This window comes from Cheilinus undulatus, linkage group 21 (genome assembly GCF_018320785.1).
Source record: "Cheilinus undulatus linkage group 21, ASM1832078v1, whole genome shotgun sequence".
Taxonomy (NCBI): Eukaryota; Metazoa; Chordata; class Actinopteri; order Labriformes; family Labridae; genus Cheilinus; species Cheilinus undulatus.
The window spans coordinates 28,289,087-28,308,996 of record NC_054885.1 but is presented as its reverse complement, the minus strand read 5'-3'; the positions used below and the strand labels follow the sequence as shown (position 1 = coordinate 28,308,996).

General features: G+C 37.5%; 2 protein-coding genes across 2 annotated transcripts; both read right to left on the bottom strand.

Moving 5' to 3' along the window:
* Positions 1–1,137: 1,137 nt before the first annotated feature.
* On the bottom strand, positions 1,138–10,547 carry LOC121503766 (medium-chain acyl-CoA ligase ACSF2, mitochondrial-like). The gene is made up of 16 exons (XM_041778311.1): positions 10,426–10,547; positions 9,434–9,629; positions 8,637–8,765; positions 7,881–7,934; positions 7,651–7,769; positions 5,643–5,805; positions 5,450–5,545; positions 5,217–5,368; positions 5,040–5,131; positions 4,843–4,919; positions 4,653–4,760; positions 4,427–4,578; positions 1,881–2,022; positions 1,605–1,715; positions 1,443–1,511; positions 1,138–1,188 (listed from the first exon to the last, which is right to left on the bottom strand). The coding sequence occupies exons 1-16, from the start codon at positions 10,545–10,547 to the stop codon at positions 1,138–1,140; spliced, it is 1,833 nt and encodes a 610-aa protein (XP_041634245.1).
* Positions 10,548–11,537: 990 nt separating this feature from the next.
* Positions 11,538–18,437, bottom strand: slc16a5b (solute carrier family 16 member 5b). The gene is made up of 5 exons (XM_041778346.1): positions 18,391–18,437; positions 17,164–17,579; positions 14,561–14,701; positions 13,639–14,481; positions 11,538–11,832 (listed from the first exon to the last, which is right to left on the bottom strand). The coding sequence occupies exons 2-5, from the start codon at positions 17,558–17,560 to the stop codon at positions 11,609–11,611; spliced, it is 1,605 nt and encodes a 534-aa protein (XP_041634280.1). The 5' UTR covers positions 17,561–17,579; positions 18,391–18,437; the 3' UTR covers positions 11,538–11,608.
* Between the last annotated feature and the right edge of the window lie 1,473 nt (positions 18,438–19,910).

The window sequence follows — 19,910 nt, the reverse complement described above, 5'->3', positions numbered from 1 at the left end:
GAGTATAAAGAGTGTAAAGTACAAAGAAAAAAATCTCTATTCACACTAGTTGTGATAGGAAAAAAGTAAAATACAACTGATAGATTATAAAAGTTGGAGGATTGTCAAATACTTTCAGAGAGAAAACTGTAGGTTAGAAAAACTACTCTGCATTGACATGACCGAATGTGCAGTTTTATTATTACAGATTTAATTGCAGAAAAAAAATTTGCAAGATGTGAAAATTTAAAACAATTATCACAAAGAAAAACATATAAAAAACAAACCAAAAAAAATTCAATCTTGCATGACAGATCATTTCTAAAATGATCAAAAAATATAAAAAATAAAAGACATGACTCATTGGGGAATATTACTTAGCAGTTTAAAATCTTTTGAAAACTTTATTACACAATATAAAATTTTATGAAATCTAATTATTTAATACAAAACCTTGTTGACAATAATTTGCTTGAACATTTTCATGACAATCAAATTTGGGTCTAGAATATCAGATCTGGGACTGACTGTGTTTTCTGGACATTATAAATTATTTCCTGGGAGGGCATCATGGCAGTCAGGGGACAACTTTACAAAAGGTGTCTGACAGTTTTCTGATGCTTTCTTTAAGCTCCTCTTCCTCTCTCTGTCTTCCTTTCTGTCCATGAAGCAGAAGAATCCCATCAGATAGAGGCTGGCAGAGCATACGCACACACCAGATGTGTAGAAAACATATGAATAATGACCTGTGAGGTCCACCAGCATGCCTGGGAAACACAAAAGGAGAATCAATGTAAACTGACCCAGTTTACTACTCCATTTATGTTTCATGGTGATTTCACATGTTGTTTATGCTTTTTAATCTAGACCAGACCTCTATACTAGACCAGATACTGCAGAAGCAGATTGATAGACCTTGTTTGACATCAGTATAAGTGAAAATGTTTTTCTTTGATCAATGAAGAGCATCAGATTTAACCTTAAGCAAATTTTTATGACATTTCATTCATGACAGCACAAGACAAAATGATCTGAAAAATCCACTTCAATACACTGAAACAATCTCTCAACATTTTGAAACCTTATCTGTGATTGGTCAGAGTGCTTGGTTTCTGATTCTCCAAAAGACAGTCTCAGAGTCCATCAGGGTCCTTGAAATTAAAGGTTCAATTCCTTCTCCATTTCCTCCTTTAATATGTTCTTCTTTATCTGGAAAATCAAAAAGTTTCATATCAGATTAAAGCTGTCAAAGTCTTCTGAAAAACCTCAAAAAGCTTTAGCGTTTACAAAGCCGTGGAGATGTGTTTAGATACTGCTCAGATATTCACAGCAGGTATCAAATCAGGGAAAAATGTATGCTTGGGGAATAGAATGGAAAGGCCAAATGTGGAGATAAAGGAGTGAATAAGAAGGGATGAAAATGTTGATTGAATTTATGTCAGAATAAGAGCAGAAGAATTCACCTTTCCAGAGGCTGTCAGAGGGAAACTGTCCACAAAGACAACATAGTGTGGGATCTTGAAGTGAGCAATCTAGAGGTAAAATAATTATCAGTCAAAACAACTGTCCAGATGTGCTCTAATTAAAGAGTTTCAGATTTTTAATATCTAACCACTGTTTCTTACCTGGCCTTTACAGAATGCCCTGATCTCCTCTGTTGTAGAAGTCTGGCCCTCCTTCAGCCTGATGCAGGCACACACCTGCTCACCCAGCCTTTCATCTTTAACTCCAACAACCTGGGAAACAAGGACGGAAAAATAAATCATCTTAAACATTTATTTTGTGACAAATAGAGGATGTCAACAATTGTGCCCACACAGACATAAAGTAGCTCATGTGGCTTTGCTGCTGGCAGATATGAAAACAGAACTTTGCCGCCCTCTGGTGGTTTGTAGTCTCACCTGCACCTCTTTAACTTTGGGATGTGCAAAAAGAAATTGTTCTATCTCAGCAGGATAGATGTTCTCCCCTCCACGGATGATCATGTCCTTCATTCGACCTTCAATGCGGCAGTATCCAAGACTGTTTAAACTGGCGGTGTCTCTGTGAGGAAGATACAGTTTGATAAAAATCCTTTATTAAACAGTAAAAGAGTTTTAATCACATCAGAGTGCCTCTGATCTTCAGTTTTGACTGTCATCTCTTCCATGGACTCTGTTTGCTAATAATCTGGCAAGTCATTCATTATTTTTGTCTGTTTTACTATTATTACTATTACTTTATTTCTTTTCTCTTTTTTTTTTTTTTTTTTTTTGGCTGTTTTAATGGCTGTAAGTTAATTTGGCTGATAGGAATCACAATGACAGAACAAAATGGTTTTTTTTTTCACATTTTCAATAAGTCTCAAGTTTGGGTGTAACTTGAAAAAAAAAACATATTTTCTTCCTATTGGTGCAATATCCATCCTTCTAAAATGTATGACTGCATGCCATTTTACTAAACAGTAATCCACCAATTCAGTGTTTCATTATAGGACTGAACCAAACAATAATCTGAAGACAGTAGGGGGCTTTTTGGGAGGCTAGGACCTTACTATTGGGGGTAGCGATTGTCCAGGACCTTGTTTGGACAATCAAACTCTTTATTAATGCTATTTTATCAACTCGTCACCCCTTATTTATATCAGAGTACATCTTAATCATTGAGAATGATTTTAGACATATACCTCTAATCTGATGCGCTCCTAATGAATGAATCATGAGGCCCCAAGCAATAGTTGGACTTTGCCTAATGGCAAACCACCTGTGGTTAGACATTTTGAAAGCTGGATAATAAATGACCCAATAAAGCTACATTTAAAGCAAAGCAAAGGTTGTTGAAGTAAATAATATCCAAATGTTTGAGTGTAACATGAATAGGGCTTTTTTCTATCTTTAACAATCAATACTTTTAGAAACAGTACCAATGCCTTAATGGTGTGACAATCAATTCTTATAAATTTATAAATGTGTCCTATTAAACATGCGAGTTTCACTTAACATTTAAACTTGTCTTTGTTTGGTTTGGTTGTTCCATCTATCCATTTCCTATATCACTTATCCCATTGGGGGTCGCGGGTGGTTGGTTGTTCTATTTATCTGTTTGTTTTGTACTGTACATTGAAATCATAAAGATAAATATTATAATAGTGCTCATGTCCCCCCCTTGTAGTGGTCAGGGCCTGGGCCCCCGGACTAAAAAGTTTAGATTCACCCCTGCTGTTAAACTAATGTGCATAATGCACAATGTATGACTTTGGTCTGCTACAAGACAGAGAGGTCTGCTGATGGGACAGAGGGGGCAACAAAAGAGGGAAAGGGACTCAGCTTGAACCCAGGTGAAAGTAATCCGTCTGCTCTGCAGAGATGCTGAACACTGATCCTGCTGAGAATCACTGCCTGCTTTTATACCTATGAAACATTTCATACTGAGACTGACAAACCAAAGAAGCTAACATAGAAACGACAAGACAGGAAGCAGTGCTTAAAGTTCCTGCCTGTTGTTTATCAGTTATCTTGATGGTTAAGATGAAGTGACCAATCAGTCTTGCAGAGCACTGCTCTCTCATTAAAGGGCAATCGAGGATCTTTCCCTCCCTCCCTCTGCTATGAATATAAATCAACAATGGTTCATCCAGATCATCAGAAAGAATGATTACACTAATTCAAAGTTATCAACACAATCAAGACTTCTTTTGTCACAGTAAAACTGGCATGCTGCAGCCCACTATAATAATTAAAATATAGATGGCATTTCAGTTAAAGTAGCTCTGAGATTTAGCTTTAAAAAATGCCAGTAGAGCATGGGAAAGCTAAAGAAAAGAGTTAGGACATCTTTAGGTAAAGACTCAGCCAATACACAATGTTTATTCCACAAGTTTTTCCCTCTTATTTGGACTGGTGGGGGGTCATATTGATGAAATTAAGCTCCCAAATCTTTTGATTGGCCCTGATTTGGCCCAGTATTAAACTGATTAACTGAACAAAGAAAGACTCCTATACTTAAAAAAAAAAAATAGTACCCGGGTACATAAAAAAGAAAACACATTTGGACAATTCATTTTTGTGTTAATAAATGTTATATACTTGGTTTTTCACATAAAGTTGTTGTGGTTTTACTTACCTCCTCCTGTGGACCTAATAGATATTAGTATATTACTATTTCAATTGGCATCTAATCCATTTAAGTATAAATAGTGGTTACAATTCCACAAGTATTTCCCTCTTATTTGGACTGGTGGGGGGTCATATTGATGAAATTAAGCACCAAAATCTGCAGTTTGATTTGGCCCAGTATTTAACTAGTCCCATAGTCTGAACCCTTAACTTGGATGCAAAATTTCCCCATGTGGATACCAATCCATCTTCATTATTATTCTTTATCATTCATTCTATCCTGTACTCTCTTTTGTAATATGTTTACAATCTAATATTTCTTTTAACATGCTGTTTTATTCAAAGTTTCTTACCCTGTCCTGTACCAGCCAGCTTTACAGATAACCTCGCTGGTTTTCTCAGGATCATCCCAGTATCCTAACATCACACAGCTGCCTCTAATCAGCAGCTCTCCTGAGGCCCCCAGAGGCACTATCTGCCCAGTATTGGGATCCACCACTTTAGCCTGTAATTAAGACACACAGGCATGAGTTGATGTATTGATATGTTGAAGGTTACGTGCAAATTGATAAGTCTTACCTCAGTGTGGGGCATGATGCATCCAGTTGTATCTGTCTTCAGCTCCTCGTTGTCTTGTGGGAATCCCATGAACGTTACGGGGCTATTCTCTGTAGTTCCATATGCTAGCTGATGAAACATAAAGCATGTCAATGTTTACTCTCATAGATTTAAATGGAAGTATGTGGAATAATACAGGACAAGTGCTCACCATTATCTCTTTCATGTTCATATCTGTTCTTAGTTTTTTCACAACTTCAGAAGGGCATGGAGAACCTCCCATGAGGCCTAAAACACAACCACACCAAGTTCAAAGTTCAACACAACCAATCAACCACACATAGATAAGAACTTAACTGGTGGCTAAATGTAACTCTAAGTTCCAGTTTGAGTCTTTGAGTCCCTTACCTGCCTCAACTGAAGACATATCATACTTGTGTAAATCTGGATGGCTGAGCATGTCTGTGTACATTGTGGGAGTGCCGAAGACGAAATTGCACCTTAGCAGTAAAACATGAATGATAATCATTAAAAGTGTAATGTTTCGTGTTTAAAAGTCATTTTCTGATGAGCAGTTTGGCCTACTTTTCACTCTGGATAGCCTCCAGGTTGGCTTGGCTGTTGTACCCAGTTGAAGGGAAAACTAGAGTGATACCATGCACCGCCATGCACATCCCTCCGGCCACCGAGCCAAAGGCGTGGTACATGGGTACAGGTACACACACTCGTACCTGAGGCTGAAGGAAAGATGGGAAATAAGATAGCTTACCTTTTATACTTTGAGTTGTAAATAAATTATACGGCAAATGTAGACTTACCCTCCAATCATAACCAACTCGAAGGCCCAGAAAGTACGCATTATTGACAATGTTGTGGTGTGACAGAGTTGCTCCCTTTGGACTGCCTGTAGTCCCCTGAACCAATTAACAAGCAGCATCACATGATCTGAATCAATTGTTGACCTATGCTACACTGTGCTCTCATACCAAGTGAAACTTGTGCACAGCTTACCGATGTGAACTGAATGTTAATGGGTTCATCGAAAGACAGCTTGCTCTGCCGATCCATGAGCTCTTTGTGGTGTCGACTTTCCCCTGCCTGCATCACGTCCTCTGTGTGGAGCATCCCTGGCTGTCTGCTGTCTGTCAAAATCACCATACGCAGATCTGGAAGCCTGGCAAACCCCACAACAAGGTATTTAACTCACAACCATGAAACATGAGTCCTGTAAGGTACTTTGAATCAAGACATGAATTTGTCAATATCTCAATCTTTCAGGGGTGAGAATTAGAGCAAGGGCTCATGTTATGGGTGGTCTTATGGGCCGAGGTTAATTCACATATCACTGGTGCCAGGCCAAAACCTCAAATCTCTGAAAAAGCTGTATTTTTCCAAATAATTTAACACTGAATGATCATAAGCCTTTCAATTGCATAAAAAAAACCCTTTTAATTGGTTCAGAATTTATAAAAATCCATTGAGAGGTGTAAAGCGTGACCAATAACACTGATATATGAAAAATAAGAAAAAGAAAACCATGAAAAATTGAGATATGAGATCTTTGGCCTGACACCAGAGATATGCAATTGGCACATCTTAAATAACTGGAAGAAAATTGACTTTCTCTGCTTGTACAACCCAACTTCTGAAAAAGTTGGGGCACTGTGTAAAATATGAATAAAACCAAATGATATGCAAATATAATAAGCCCATATTTTATTCAGAGTAGAACACAAACAGCATACCAGATATTGAAAGTGGGATATTTTACCATTTCATGAAAAATATTGGCTCATTTTGAATTTGATGGAAGCAACAGACCTCAAAAAATGTAGGGACCTGGCAACAAGAAACTGGAAAAGTAAGTGGTACTAGTGAAAAACAGCTGGAGGACTATTTTGCAATTAATTGGGTTCCTTGGCAACAGGTCAGTAACATGACCTGGTAAATGAGCATTTTAGAGAGGAAGAGTGTCTCTGGGGTAAAAATTTGCATTTTCAAAAAAAAAAAAAAAAAAAGAAAGTTTAAAATTGTTTAACTGTTTCAGAAAAATGTTATTTTAAGTAAAACTGGCTTAAAGATTTTACTTTGAATACAACCATCATCAACAGTATAAAAATCAATATCATGAGAAGATTCAGATAATCTGAACCAAAATTTGAAATTATTTTTGGAAACCACGGACACTGTGTGTGGACTAAAGAGGAGAGAGACCATCCAGCTATCAGAGAACAGTTTAAAAGCCTGCATCTCTGATGGTACAGGGTTGCATTCGTGCCTATGGCGTGAGCGGCTAACACATCTAGAAAAGCTCTATCAATGCTAAAAGGTAGACAGAGGTTTTAGAGCAACACATGCTCTCATCCAGACTTCTTCTTCAGGGAAGATCTTGCATATTTCAGCAAGACTACTCCAAACCACATACAGCTTCAATTACATCACTTCACACTTGTGTGGGTGCTGCAGTTCAGATCTTTCACCAACTGAAAACATTTGACACATATTGAAACTAACCGTAACAAAATAAGCTAAAAAAAAAAGTTCATGAAATGATAAAATGACAGTTTTTTTTCTCAGTTTTAAAGTTTGATGTCCAGTTTTTGTTCTGTTTTGAATGAAATATGGTTTTATGAGACTTGCAAATCATTGCATTCTGTTTTTGTTTACATTTTGAAAAGTGCCCCAACTTTTGGGCAATTTCGGTCATATTTCACTGATTCCTAATTGATACAACAATTAAAATACAGTTTCCACTTCTGAAAAAATGGAAATACCTTTGTTGTGGCAGTCTTGGCTATTTTGTGCTGTCCCTTCTGTCATACTGAAGTATCCTAACCATTTCTCCCTGTTAATATGACAGTCCCAAAAAATTCCTGTCCTTTTCCTTCCTCCCTCCCTGAAACTATCTCAACAGCTCCCTTATGATACATCAAACACAACATTCATACAGACTTTCCAAACCCTATTTTTTTTTTACTATGCTTTGTACATTGCACATTTGACTCTGTCTCTGTCTAACCTGGGGCTTTTGAGCATGCCTGTTGGGGCTGTGTCAATCTCCGGGCAGATCTCCTGTAGCATCTTGCAGAAAAGTTGTGTTTTAAAGCTGGTAGGGCAAACAACAGCTCTGCACTGGACCTGCAACAGACACAGTCATTTCAGATATTATGTGAAAGAATTATTGTCCTAACTAACAAGGTTTACAATTGTGAGTAGGCAGTGCGGAAGACAGCAATGTAGAACTCGTACCCTCTTGAGGGTAAACTCCACTTCTTTCACCTGGTAGGCTGGGTTCAGTGAGACCTGTAGGTGAAGAAACAGGCCAAGATGTTTTTATATAGTCTGTCTGCACACGTTTGTGTCTACGAATCTTTGAATGTATCTAAAATCAGATAAATAATCAGATACATTTTGGGCTAAATTTAGAGCTACTGCCTGGTGGTTATGTGCCATGCCAAGTTATAATTGCCAGACAGTAATAGTACAGTGGGGGATAAGTAGAGAGGAAAGGTTCATTTGTGTGGAAGTGTGATTTGTCAAAATCTTAAAAGCAAGGGATGAACATAAGGACAAATTACATTGACCCTTGACCTTTAACCCTCAAATCAAAACAGTTCATCCTTGAGTAAGAGTGGATATATGTGCTACGTTTGGAGAAAATCCCTCCAAGTGTTCTTAAGATATTGTGTCCAAAAGCAAGTGGTAAACATGAGGCCCTCCAGTGTAATAAGACATAGTGAAAGTAGTTAATTTAACGCTGTTTTATTCAACATGTAATGCAACAATTTCTCTGGCCTCACTTTGACATCTAATTGCCAAACGGCAGTGCCGTACTGTAGTTGGTGAGCTGGCGTGTAACAGACGGTATTTGAACACTTTGAAAGGCATTGGAATCAGGACTATTTTATTACAGACTTTATTTTGTTCATTAATCCAGATTAAGAGCTGTAGGTTTTCAGACAAGAATAGTGTACATTTCAAAGGTTTGGAAACTCCCACACTTACCAGTATAATTCCAGCTTTTGCCGAAGCAAACTGGAAAAGTATCCATTCATAAGAGTTGGGTCCCCAAACCCCCAGTCGGTCACCTTTTTTCAGGCCCAGAGCAAGCAGACCTGCAGCCATCTTTTCAACCTAGCTCAATGAAAATCACAAAAAAAAAAAAAAAAAAAAAAAAAAAAAAACAGATTAAACCTCTCCATTAGCACTGGGAATTCTAACACTGAAATACATTCATTCAGAATTTTTATGGTAATAGATTTTTTTTCTGAAGCATGCAATGAAAGTATTCTGTTATGGATTCAGCATACATGAAAAAAATACAAAAGGCTACTACAAAAAAACAAAACACAAAGAAAAAACAAAGTATGTTTGTTTTTTCTGTTTTTTTTTTTTTTTCCTGTTTGTGCCCTCAAATGTTCATCTGCTTACCCTTTCATCAGTGATCTAGTAATCTAACCAGCTGCACTAGAGCTAGTTATTTAACAACACAAAATTTATCCTATCATATTGAGATTATTTCAAGGGCTTTTTGCTGTTATTTAGACAGGACAGCTGAAGACAGACAAGAAATGTGGGAGTGAGAATGGGAGAGGACATGCACCCAATAGCACTGAGACTGGCAATCGATCCCACAGCCAGTGGGTTGAGGACTACAGCCTCTGTACCTATATAAGGGCAGCTCTACCCACTAAGCTAAAATGGAACAAGGAACGTGGACAACAAGATCCTATCCCAAGTATTTTTTCCATGCATAAGGACTGGGGAAAGTAGAAGCTGACAGCCCAAAATCTGAGACCCACATCTTGTTGAAACTGGTGAAAAGTTTTCCTGATGCCATCTTCCAGGAAGACCACAGCCTCTCGGTCAGGCCAGCGTTGGACTGTATAGTCCAGGCTCTGGCTCACAGTCATGGAGAGCAGAGAGGCAGAGGAGGTGCCATGGACGTAGCTGGTGGTCAGAGAGGGTATGTGAGGGGGACTGTCCACATGGAGAGACCTGGAATAGAAAGAAAGACACTTTCAAAAAAGCATAAGACTCAAAAATAACATATGATCTGTCATTTTTATATTTTTTTAACAAATAAAGATTAGGAAATAAATGCTCACTATCTCTTAGAATACTGTTTTCTTTCGAAACAGTCATAAGTGAATGTTCCATACTGGAAATTAAATCATCCTTAAATGAACTGACTCCAATCTAACATCTTGAAAATGTACAAAATCATTAAAAATCATGACAAAACAGTATTTCAACCCACTATCATTGCATGTATCACAGCCCAAGCTGATTATATTGTCCTATGCTTATTTGACTCTTAATGCTGATTCGTACCAAAATACTGATTTTTAGCATTATCTTATAAATATTGATATTTTACACCAGTATTGTGCCATTTTTTGAGTTGTGAATGGTGTGTCTATTTTTATCTGTTTTGAAATTCAAGATGCAGAAATGTATGAAATAGTGAGTTTCTTTCAAATTTTAAGTGACACTACATATTTAAATCTGCAAAGACAGCAAATGAGAATTTTAGGAATTCAAGTGCATGCTGACAGAAGGATAAAATTGTTGACAAATGCATGTAGCATCTCCATGTTAGGCATACAGGATTTAAATCATTGACCAAGATCTAAACATGTGGATACCTCACAAATATGTGCCAGTAACCCACCGTAAAAAAAAAATTGTTTTTTTTATCATTGGTAATCCATTATAGACAATAGAACACAGAAAACCTCAGCAGATGTGTGAATGACACTGTAATCACAGAACATGGAGAAAATAAACTTACCGACACCACTGGAGCAAAGCTGTTTTCCATAATTTCTGTGTCCTCCTGTGTCTCAATGCAACTACAGATCTGAGACTGTAAGAACAAGACCTCAGCAGTGAGGAAGACACCAGCGCTGACATTGATCTGATCTGTTGTATAGCCAGTATGTGCCTTGTGGATTGTCTGAATAAGTCTGGGTTGTAATTAAACTAGGTTGTTATCCCCAAAAAGCCTGTCCCTGCTGTAACTTCAATTGGACTTTATCACTGCATGGGTAATGTCTAACACCCAGTCTTTCTCACTGGCTGAGGGATTATAGTGCTTGCAACTGGGCCGTGTCAGCTCTTAGTATATGTCAAGAAAACATTAACTTGAGCGCCAACAAAGAGTACGAGCTAAACCTGCTGTTTGTAATGTGTCCTGAGATAACTTTAGCCACGATTTGGTTTTATATTGAAAAAACCTTTGAGCAATTGAACCATTGCTTCCATAGACCTACAGAAGAATGTAAATAAGGGTTATGTGTACCAACTATTCTCAGACTTTAATACTGGCCCAAAAAGACAATAAAGTACTCTGAAAGTGAGTTTTGTCAGGTAACATCTGTAGTATTTTTTCAGTATAAGTCGTGAAAATATAGTCTGTCTAGTAAGTATGCCACATGTACGGCTTTATTTCTGACTTAAATCTAACATACACACTGCATATACCTTACTGAACTATGCCCGTTCTCCCCCTTTAGATACTAACACAGTGCACATGCCTAAAATACAGGTAGCCCCGAGAGATAGTAAGCATATTGACAGTGGTGGACAGTAACGGAGTACATTTACTTAAGTACTGTACTTTAGTACATTTTTTCAGTATTTGTACTTTACTTGAGTATTTGCAAGATGTGAAAATTAAAAAAAGAACAATTATCAGAAAGAAAAACAAATAAAAAACAAACCAAAAAAAATTCAATCTTGCATGACAGATCATTTCTAAAATGATCAAAAAATATAAAAAATAAAAGACATGACTCATTGGGGAATATTTATTAGCAGTTTGAAATCTTTTGAAAACTTTATTACACAATATAAAATTTTATGAAATCTAATTATTTAAAACAAAACCTTGTTATTATCTGCTTGAACATTTTCATGACAATCAAATTTGGGTCCAGACTATCAGATCTGGGACTGAATGTGTTTTCTGAACATTATAAATCATTTCCTGGGAGGGCATCATGGCAGTCAGGGGACAACTTTACAAAAGGTGTCTGACAGTTTTCTGATGCTTTCTTTAAGCTTCTCTTCCTCTCTCTGTCTTCCTTTCTGTCCATGAAGAAGAAGAATCCCATCAGATAGAGGCTGGCAGCGCATACGCACACACCAGACGCGTAGAAAACATATGAATATTGACCTGTGAGGTCCACCAGCATGCCTGGGAAACACAAAAGGAGAATCAATGTAAACTGAAAGCCACAAATTTATCACTAATGATCACACATTTGTTCATAGTATCATGAAGTTCTGCAGTTTGATTATAATTGCATAGTAGCCTTTATATTTTCATCAAATACATTCACACTCTTGCAATATCCTGATAAATATTTCTTTTTTTACTTTCATGCCCCATTTATGTTTCATGGTGATTTCACATGTTGTTCATGCTTTTTTAATCTAGACCAGACCTCTAGACTAGACCAGATACTGCAGAAGCAGATTGATAGGCCTTGTTTGACATCAGTACAAGTCAAAATGCTTTTTCATTCGGCTTGTTCACAGTGTCATTTCAAGAAATAATATTTATGCCCCTGTGATGTTTAGTCTCCATTTAATTTATCCTCTAAACCAGCTGTCCTCAATGAACGGGCCGGGGACCGTTACCGATCCGTGGGTCATTTGGTACTGCGCCGCACAAAAATAATGAATAACTTATTTAATCTCAAATTTATTGGCTAACAAAGTCTGAAAGATGTTTAATTTAAAAAAACAGCCGGATTCTCTTCCGTTATGTCTTCCGCCTGTGCCTCGTGACCTTTTGACCGCTTTTGACACAAGTCAAGATGCTCGCTTTGATCATGTGACACCCAAAATTGAGCGCACAAGCTAGCAGAAATGAGTAGCAAACAAAATCGATGGAAAGCTTTTTTTTTTAATGGGCAAAAGGCCCAAAGAGGAGACCGAAGAAGAGCCTACAACTGCCAAGAAAAGGTAAGCTGCATTTAACAGACAATACCAGGAGTTCTACTTAAAGTGTGGGTTTATTGCAACAGGTGATTATCAGGCGCCAAGCCCCCTCTGTATGATATATGGTGACAAGCTATCAAACGAAGCAATGAAGGCTTCAAAACTCCTTCAGCACCTGGAGACCAAGCACCCTGCATTAAAAGACAAGCCTTTGGAGTTTTTTTAAAAGAAAATAACAGGAAAAAGAAGGACAGAAACAATTACTAAAGGCCACAACATCAACAAACATGAGTGCAATGAGAGCATCATATGTAGTGGCTGATCGTATTGCAAAGGCTAAGAAACCTTCCACTATTGGTGAGAAGTTGATCCTGGCTGCTGCTAAGGACATGTGCAGAGAACTTTTAGGAGAGGCTGAGGTTAAAAAGATTGCACAAGTTTCACTTTCGGCGAGCACCGTTACAAGGCGAATTGACAACATAGCAGAGGATATCGAGAGGCAATTGTTGGAGAGAATTAATGAATCCCTGTGGTATGCTATCCAGGTGGATGAGTCAACAGATGTTGACAAGTCAATAAATACACAACTGTGGGGACTAGGCCTTAAAGTGTAATTTGTGACCCCCTTAGCCCCTAGTCTAGACCTACAGTTGATCAAATAAATGTTATGATTATATTTGGTGGAGAAACTGGAAACATTACTAAATAATTCTCATTGACATTTTCAATAAAAAGAGTATGAAAGGTTGTGAGGTTATCCGCTCTTCCTGTATAAAAGAATGAACAGATTGATCATTAGACTTCTAAATTTAGAAATCCAAATAATACATTTATGGTGAAATTATTGAGATCAGGCTGTCACTGTGTAAATGTTTTAACTGATCAATGTTTCTCTAACCTGTGTTTTTGGCTGGGTCATCCCTAAGATTTCACAACAGGCCAAAACCTGGTTAAATAATCACTCAATTCTTAAGGTTTCATGTTCTCAAGATTTCAAACAGGTCAACACTGCAATCCCCCTAGAGATATTTAGTTACATTGTTGTGTGTGTGTTTACCTGCCAGAGGTGGCCCAACTAGCAGCGCGATGCTTTTAAACAAGCAAAGAAGTCCAAAAGCTGAAGGAAAGCGACTCAACTCCACCAAATCCATCAGCACAGTAAACATCAATGAGGCAGTCACACTCATGGACATCCCTATGATCACCACATAGGTCAGGAGTGCTCCAAAGGATGCAGACGCTGCACAGATGCAGTTACTCAGTCCTCCTGTGAGCGAAGCACTGCAGAATACAAACACAAGAACGATGCTGCCTCTGAAACGAGGCAGTCCCAAGATGACTGCAGCTGCTGGACGCACTGCGATGTTCACAAAACCCAGGACAGACATCAGCAGGGCAGCGTTGTCTGCTGAGATGTTGTAGAGGACAGCATAAGGGACCAGGTAGATCAGAGGCACTGAGAGACCTATCACAATCAAGGCCACATTCACACAAAAGCAACGGTAACGGACATTACTCGCCAGCAGGTCAAAAGCCATATGTTTGTGTAGAAATGCCACAAAGCGAAGAAGAGCAGTGCTTATTCTGTCTTTTAGCCCTCTCTCCACCTGCTGCGGAGAAATGCTGTTGTTTTTTTCAGATATTTTTGATTGTTTTGGACGTGGTGCAACTGGCCTCATAATGGCACCACATACACAGCAGTTCAGCAGAACCCCGCCAAGGATTAGATAACTTCCACGCAAGCCAAACCATCTGAGCAGAGCATTGGAAATGAGGGGAATAATGCTCAGGCCCACAGCTGTACCAGTGGTTGATATAGCGTTAGCAAAGACGCGCCGGCACACAAAGTAGTGACCAATGATAGTCACCGAGGGCTGGAAGGAGAGGCAGAATCCGAGACCTGTGGAGGAGGAGAGAGAGAGCGGTAAGTCCTCATGTTGGAGTGATGTGTTGGTTTCTAGGTGGGTGTGAAGACAAACCTGTGATTGCACTAGTGATGTAAATTTCACCAATGGTCCTTGCGAGTGAGGAGGCCGCCATGCTTAGTCCACTCAAAAGTCCACCCACAATCACTGTTACTCGACAACCATAATGCTCCACTAAAACACTGCATAAAATTCCTGAGGAGAAATGAAAGGGAAGTTTCACTCTCAGATCAAAAGATTTTCTTGTTCATCAGAATATATGATATAAAGGTGGATAATTTTGCATCTCTGTTAAAAAAAAGAAAAAAACACAAAAAACTAAACCTAAAATAAACCCACATATGAGTAAGTTATATCAAACATCCATTTCAATCTGTAAATTCATTTTTATAAATATCTAACATTTATAAAAAACTTTATAAATCAACCATAACAAAAATGCCCATGCCTGAAATATTGTATCCTTTCAATGAAAAACAAGAAAACAATGTTTGAAACCAGCATGCTGAAAATATGGCTCATTTATTGAAATAAATATTGTGATGATTATAAGTAAAAACTGTTTTTATATTAATCTTTCAACCAGATACCAACAGATTGAAAATCAAAATACTTGAGGCTTTCTTAAATTTATTCCAAATACAGATCCTTAAGGCAGGTCAACACTTTTTATAATTGTGCTGATTGTTTGATTTCCCTTTCTGAACAAATTCAAAAAATGCATTTTTATTGGATATTTCAATACATTTTACTGACAGATTTTCCTGTGCTGTGAGGTATGTTCCTTCTTCAACCTGCTTGGAAGATGATTAACCTTTAAAAGCAGATGGATTGGCCAGATTCCATGTCTGTCATCGGACATATCCATTTTCCAAAGCTACAATCAGAAATGATTGTGCCAGGTCCAAAAACAGACCTGACTAATCATAGTCATCATTTGAGGAGATCAAGCTGGTAGCTAGAGGCGGGTTTAGTTGTACTGGAAGCAAATAGCAATAGCTGCCACCAGCATAGTGATTGGCTCAGATGAAGCTATTGTATAGTTGTTGTTCTGTGAGAAATGGGCCACATTTCTTTTTTAAAACAAGAGCAAAGTGCCACACTAAAAGATTCTCTTGGCAGAAAAGATGTATTTGCACTTCTACTGACTGATGATATCCAAGCTGGCACAAGCAGAATTGTTAAGTGGAATGGAACAACAGCAGGAGGAAGCACAGCAAACACCAACATGGCGGGGAAAGCGAACTTGAAGCATAAAATCAGAAGGACCCCAGAAATGGAAGACAAGCTTATTGATATGTGGCAACAACACAAGTGATTATACTTTATATATAGTCTTCCCCATGATTGTGCAGGCTACTTAGTTCATACAGGCATGTGGAGGCCTTTTTGAGTTGTCTTAAGGAATTTCACAGAAGTTGGATCAGCCATCTGATTTTTCCACTTTTATTTTGAGTATAATTCTGAATCCAGTCCTCCATGGGTTAATTATTTTGGTTTCCATTGATCATTCTTATGTTATTTTCTTATCAATGCATTCCACTATGTAATGTATAAAGATTTTCAAATGGAATATTTCATTCATCCAGATTCATCCTGGGATGTGTTATTTAAGTGTTTCATTTATTTCTTGGAGCAGTGTATGAGTTTCCCTTTTTAAATTGAATAACTTAAATAAATCAACATTCTGATGATATTCTGATTTATTGAGTTGCACCTGTATATAATGACATATATGCAGTAAAAAGGGAGGGAGCTGGACTGAAATTTCTATCTCAGTAAATGTAGCTGGAAAGTAACAGCTAGCCACATCTAGCTTGTTTATTCTAAGGTTGCACAGGCCATGTGAGAGCTCTGAGAGTGGAGAGTCTGGCTGTTGGTGAATAAATCTGTCAGTCTTTGGGGTGCTGTGTTGGTCATCTTGTTGCACATGACACACTACAAGGGTTAAATCTGTCATTATATGTTGCGGTGTGGTCTCTCATATTAAAATACTTGATTAAGATTTTAAAACTGTTTATGGCAGGCTTAAGAGTAAACTGTACCACACTCATGAGGTGCTGTCAAACAGCAGAAATGTTCACAACTGTTAATTTGCTATTTGTTGATCAATTCAGTAATATTTTCCAAAGCATCATATTATGTGGGTTACGTATAAATCACAATTCTAGCTTTCATGGTTTGTTGCTATGTGTAACAGTGATTGGTGATGCTTAACTTAACCTTGTTTAATAAATATCTCAAACTGAACCTGTGTCCAACACATCATCCGAAATAAATACCAAAGCTGTGAAAGCAGGAGCAGAAATCCAAACCACTGTTGTGTTAACAAGCTACTCTAACTGATTCACATTATTGTCAAAGTTTTGACACAATAAATGTTTTCATTGTTGATGATCAGGTGAACTGTGTCAGCAAATAAAGAAATCTGGCAAAAAGACACTACTTTCACAGTTACAATGACCCATGCCCCTGATATCACCACATCCTAAAAGACATGTTTGCCCTTTTGAATAAAGTTAGCAACTACAATTAGTCTGAATTTAACATTTGGTCTTGTTTGTGTATTTCTAGGCCAAAAGATAAAGTTGAAAGGTGTCTCACTCTGCACAATTTACACAAATGAATAGCAGGTTACTGTAGCATGTGTTGTGTACCTCCAGCATACATCGCAGACACCATGATGGCCATCACCCAGGACGTCTCTGTGTTGCTGGCACTGAACTCCATTTGCAGGTCATTGTAGAAGATACCAATGCATGATGGGAACCCAGTTGTCATAGACAGAACAAACATGGTGGCTACCAGCACCACCCAGCCCCAGCCTCCATCAGGTGCTATTGGATGTTTACCACCCACCTGTGTGACATCAGGGGGATTAGAATTAATCCCAGTCTCCTCTTCTTGGTCTTCCTCCTTTATATCACTGTGTTGTAATTCTGGATCTCGAGGCCACTGCTCTAGTTTGTCAGCACACTGAGCAGAAACTTGGCTCTCCCTCCAGGGTAGAGCATCATCTCTTGAGCAGGGACTTTCTTCTTGAAGCTGTTGCATGTTGTTGCTATTAGCTCTGCTGTAGATGAAACAAAGGCAGGACTTGTTACATGCAAAGAGAGAGTGCAATTATTATTATATTTTATTTACGAAGTTGCTTCAGTTTTTTTTTTTTTTTTGTAAAACTTTTTTTGCAGATTTTTATAAGGCAAGAAATATAAAGACATATTCAAGCTCCTCAGTGGTAGTGGTAGAGATACACCCTGGAGAAGGGGTTAAATGATATGCAAGAATTAAGACATAGTGAACTGACTGAAAACATTGGTTTGAACTTGAGACCTCTTAATGTAGTTTTACAGTGGTAGAGGAGTCTGGTTAAGGTTTTGATTAAAGTAAGCCATTTCATGTTTCTCTTGTTAGACTCTCATGAAATTCTCGTCTTTGCTATTTGCTATTTCACTGTACATTTGTCTCCTAAGTGCCTTCATTCACCTTTCTTAGCAAAAGTAAGAAGCTGGAAAATTGATGGATACATAAAATAAATGTAAAAAAATCATGGGGAAGCTTAAGTCAAAACCACTCCAACGAGACTAAATTTTAATGTAGTCATTGATTATAAACTACGATGAAAAGTAGCCCATAGCTTAGGTTATAGTTTGTTAGATTGAAGCTAACGTGCAAACGGTTCTTTGAAAGTATTATTACTTATTTATTACTATAATTCACTGGTAATTTGTAGCTTAATACTCTTTACGATATTCAAAACATTAGCTTATGTATAAACATGAAAGCTATCAATAGACTAACTATCTTTCATTCGTTTGTAAAACACCAGGCTGATTTCGATATAATTTATAATAAATATTATATATTTTTCTAAGTTATCCTACCTTTTTGTCCTTCTTCACCTCCTGTCTTTACACTCGTCTTACTGCGCATCTCAGAAGCGCCAACTAACTCCTCTAATAACTGACAGCACCTGCTCACTCATTAAGCCGTCTGCTGCGTCAAGAGTGAGTGCGCGGTGACGTCATACCGGATGTGATTTTTTTTTTCCCGATGTTTGATTTTGAAGTATTTTCTCCCTAGCAATATAGCTAAACATGATACCTATCCTTTTTTTCTTATCAACTCTACCACTTGCATATTTTAAACTTCAATTTTTAATGGTTCTAATTAATAATCCATAATTCTCAGGTAGGCTACATCATAGAGGTTTCACAGTTTAGTCGGATGTTGGTCATTAGCTGAAGTTATTTTGAATCATTTAACCTTTATTTAACCAGGTTGGTGCACGAAGACCAGAGATCTTTTCTCAGAGGGAGACATGATCAAGAATGGCAACAATATAAAACACTCAAACTTGCACAGTTCACAATTAACAATAAGTACAGTAATAATAAGACAGCAGTGAGTACAGAGCAGTTTCACCAAGCATGCGTTCAGTGTGATCAAACTTTTTCCACCGCTGCTGTCTATTGAAAGTTTTGTTGTTGTTATTGTTGTTGATTTAAAAGTGTGTGAGACTGTACTCAATAGTCTCTCCTCTACCCTGGAGCTATTTTTAATTTTGAAGCTATTTTCTGTTTAGTCTCGGTCTTAGACTTTGAAATGAAATGCCTTTCAGTTTCGGTCACATTTTAGTTATTTCCTCTGTCTTTTTTTGGACAAAATCACAAAAAAACATTTAGTGCTGTTTTAGCCAATTAAAAATCCATGACACTAAGTCTTCTCTTCATTCTGTGAAAATAATCATATTTTTAAAAATCAATCATTTATGCAATATCAATACTTAAATGACTTTTAAATGTCCTGAAGGAAACACCAGCATATCTTGAACGCTCCCTATCTAATCTCTTTATATGTTTTTACTGATTATATGCAAGAAGGAGAAGTATCATGGGTTTTGAACATCCAACAGTCAAACACCAACATTGTAGTCATGTTCTAGTCTCTTCAACATAATCTAAACTTACTTATTTTTATCACCAAAGGTCTATTTTGAGCTAGTCTTAGTCTTCTTCATGGAACAAAGTCAGTCAACAAACATTTTTAGTCATATTTATGGTCCACAAAATTAACACTGATACATCTAGAAGCTAGTTGTTACAGTTTTTACTTCATAATCCATTCTGTTGAAATATTTCTTTAAAAACCCTTATTGCTTTTTTTTTTGTCAAAAGACGGACAAATGCAGGAACATGAGTCCTTTCACTGGGTGTCCACTAAAGACCTTAACAACCGTCCTCTCCCCATTTAGCTATAAGCAATCACAGTAAGTGAAACATGTATTTTGCAGTATGTTTTTCCAGGTGACAAAGCTGGAGAACTACTCAACATACCCAAATCTGATATATTAATAATCAAACCCAGCAGGACTTGCTCATCACCTCTTGGAAGAGCATCATAA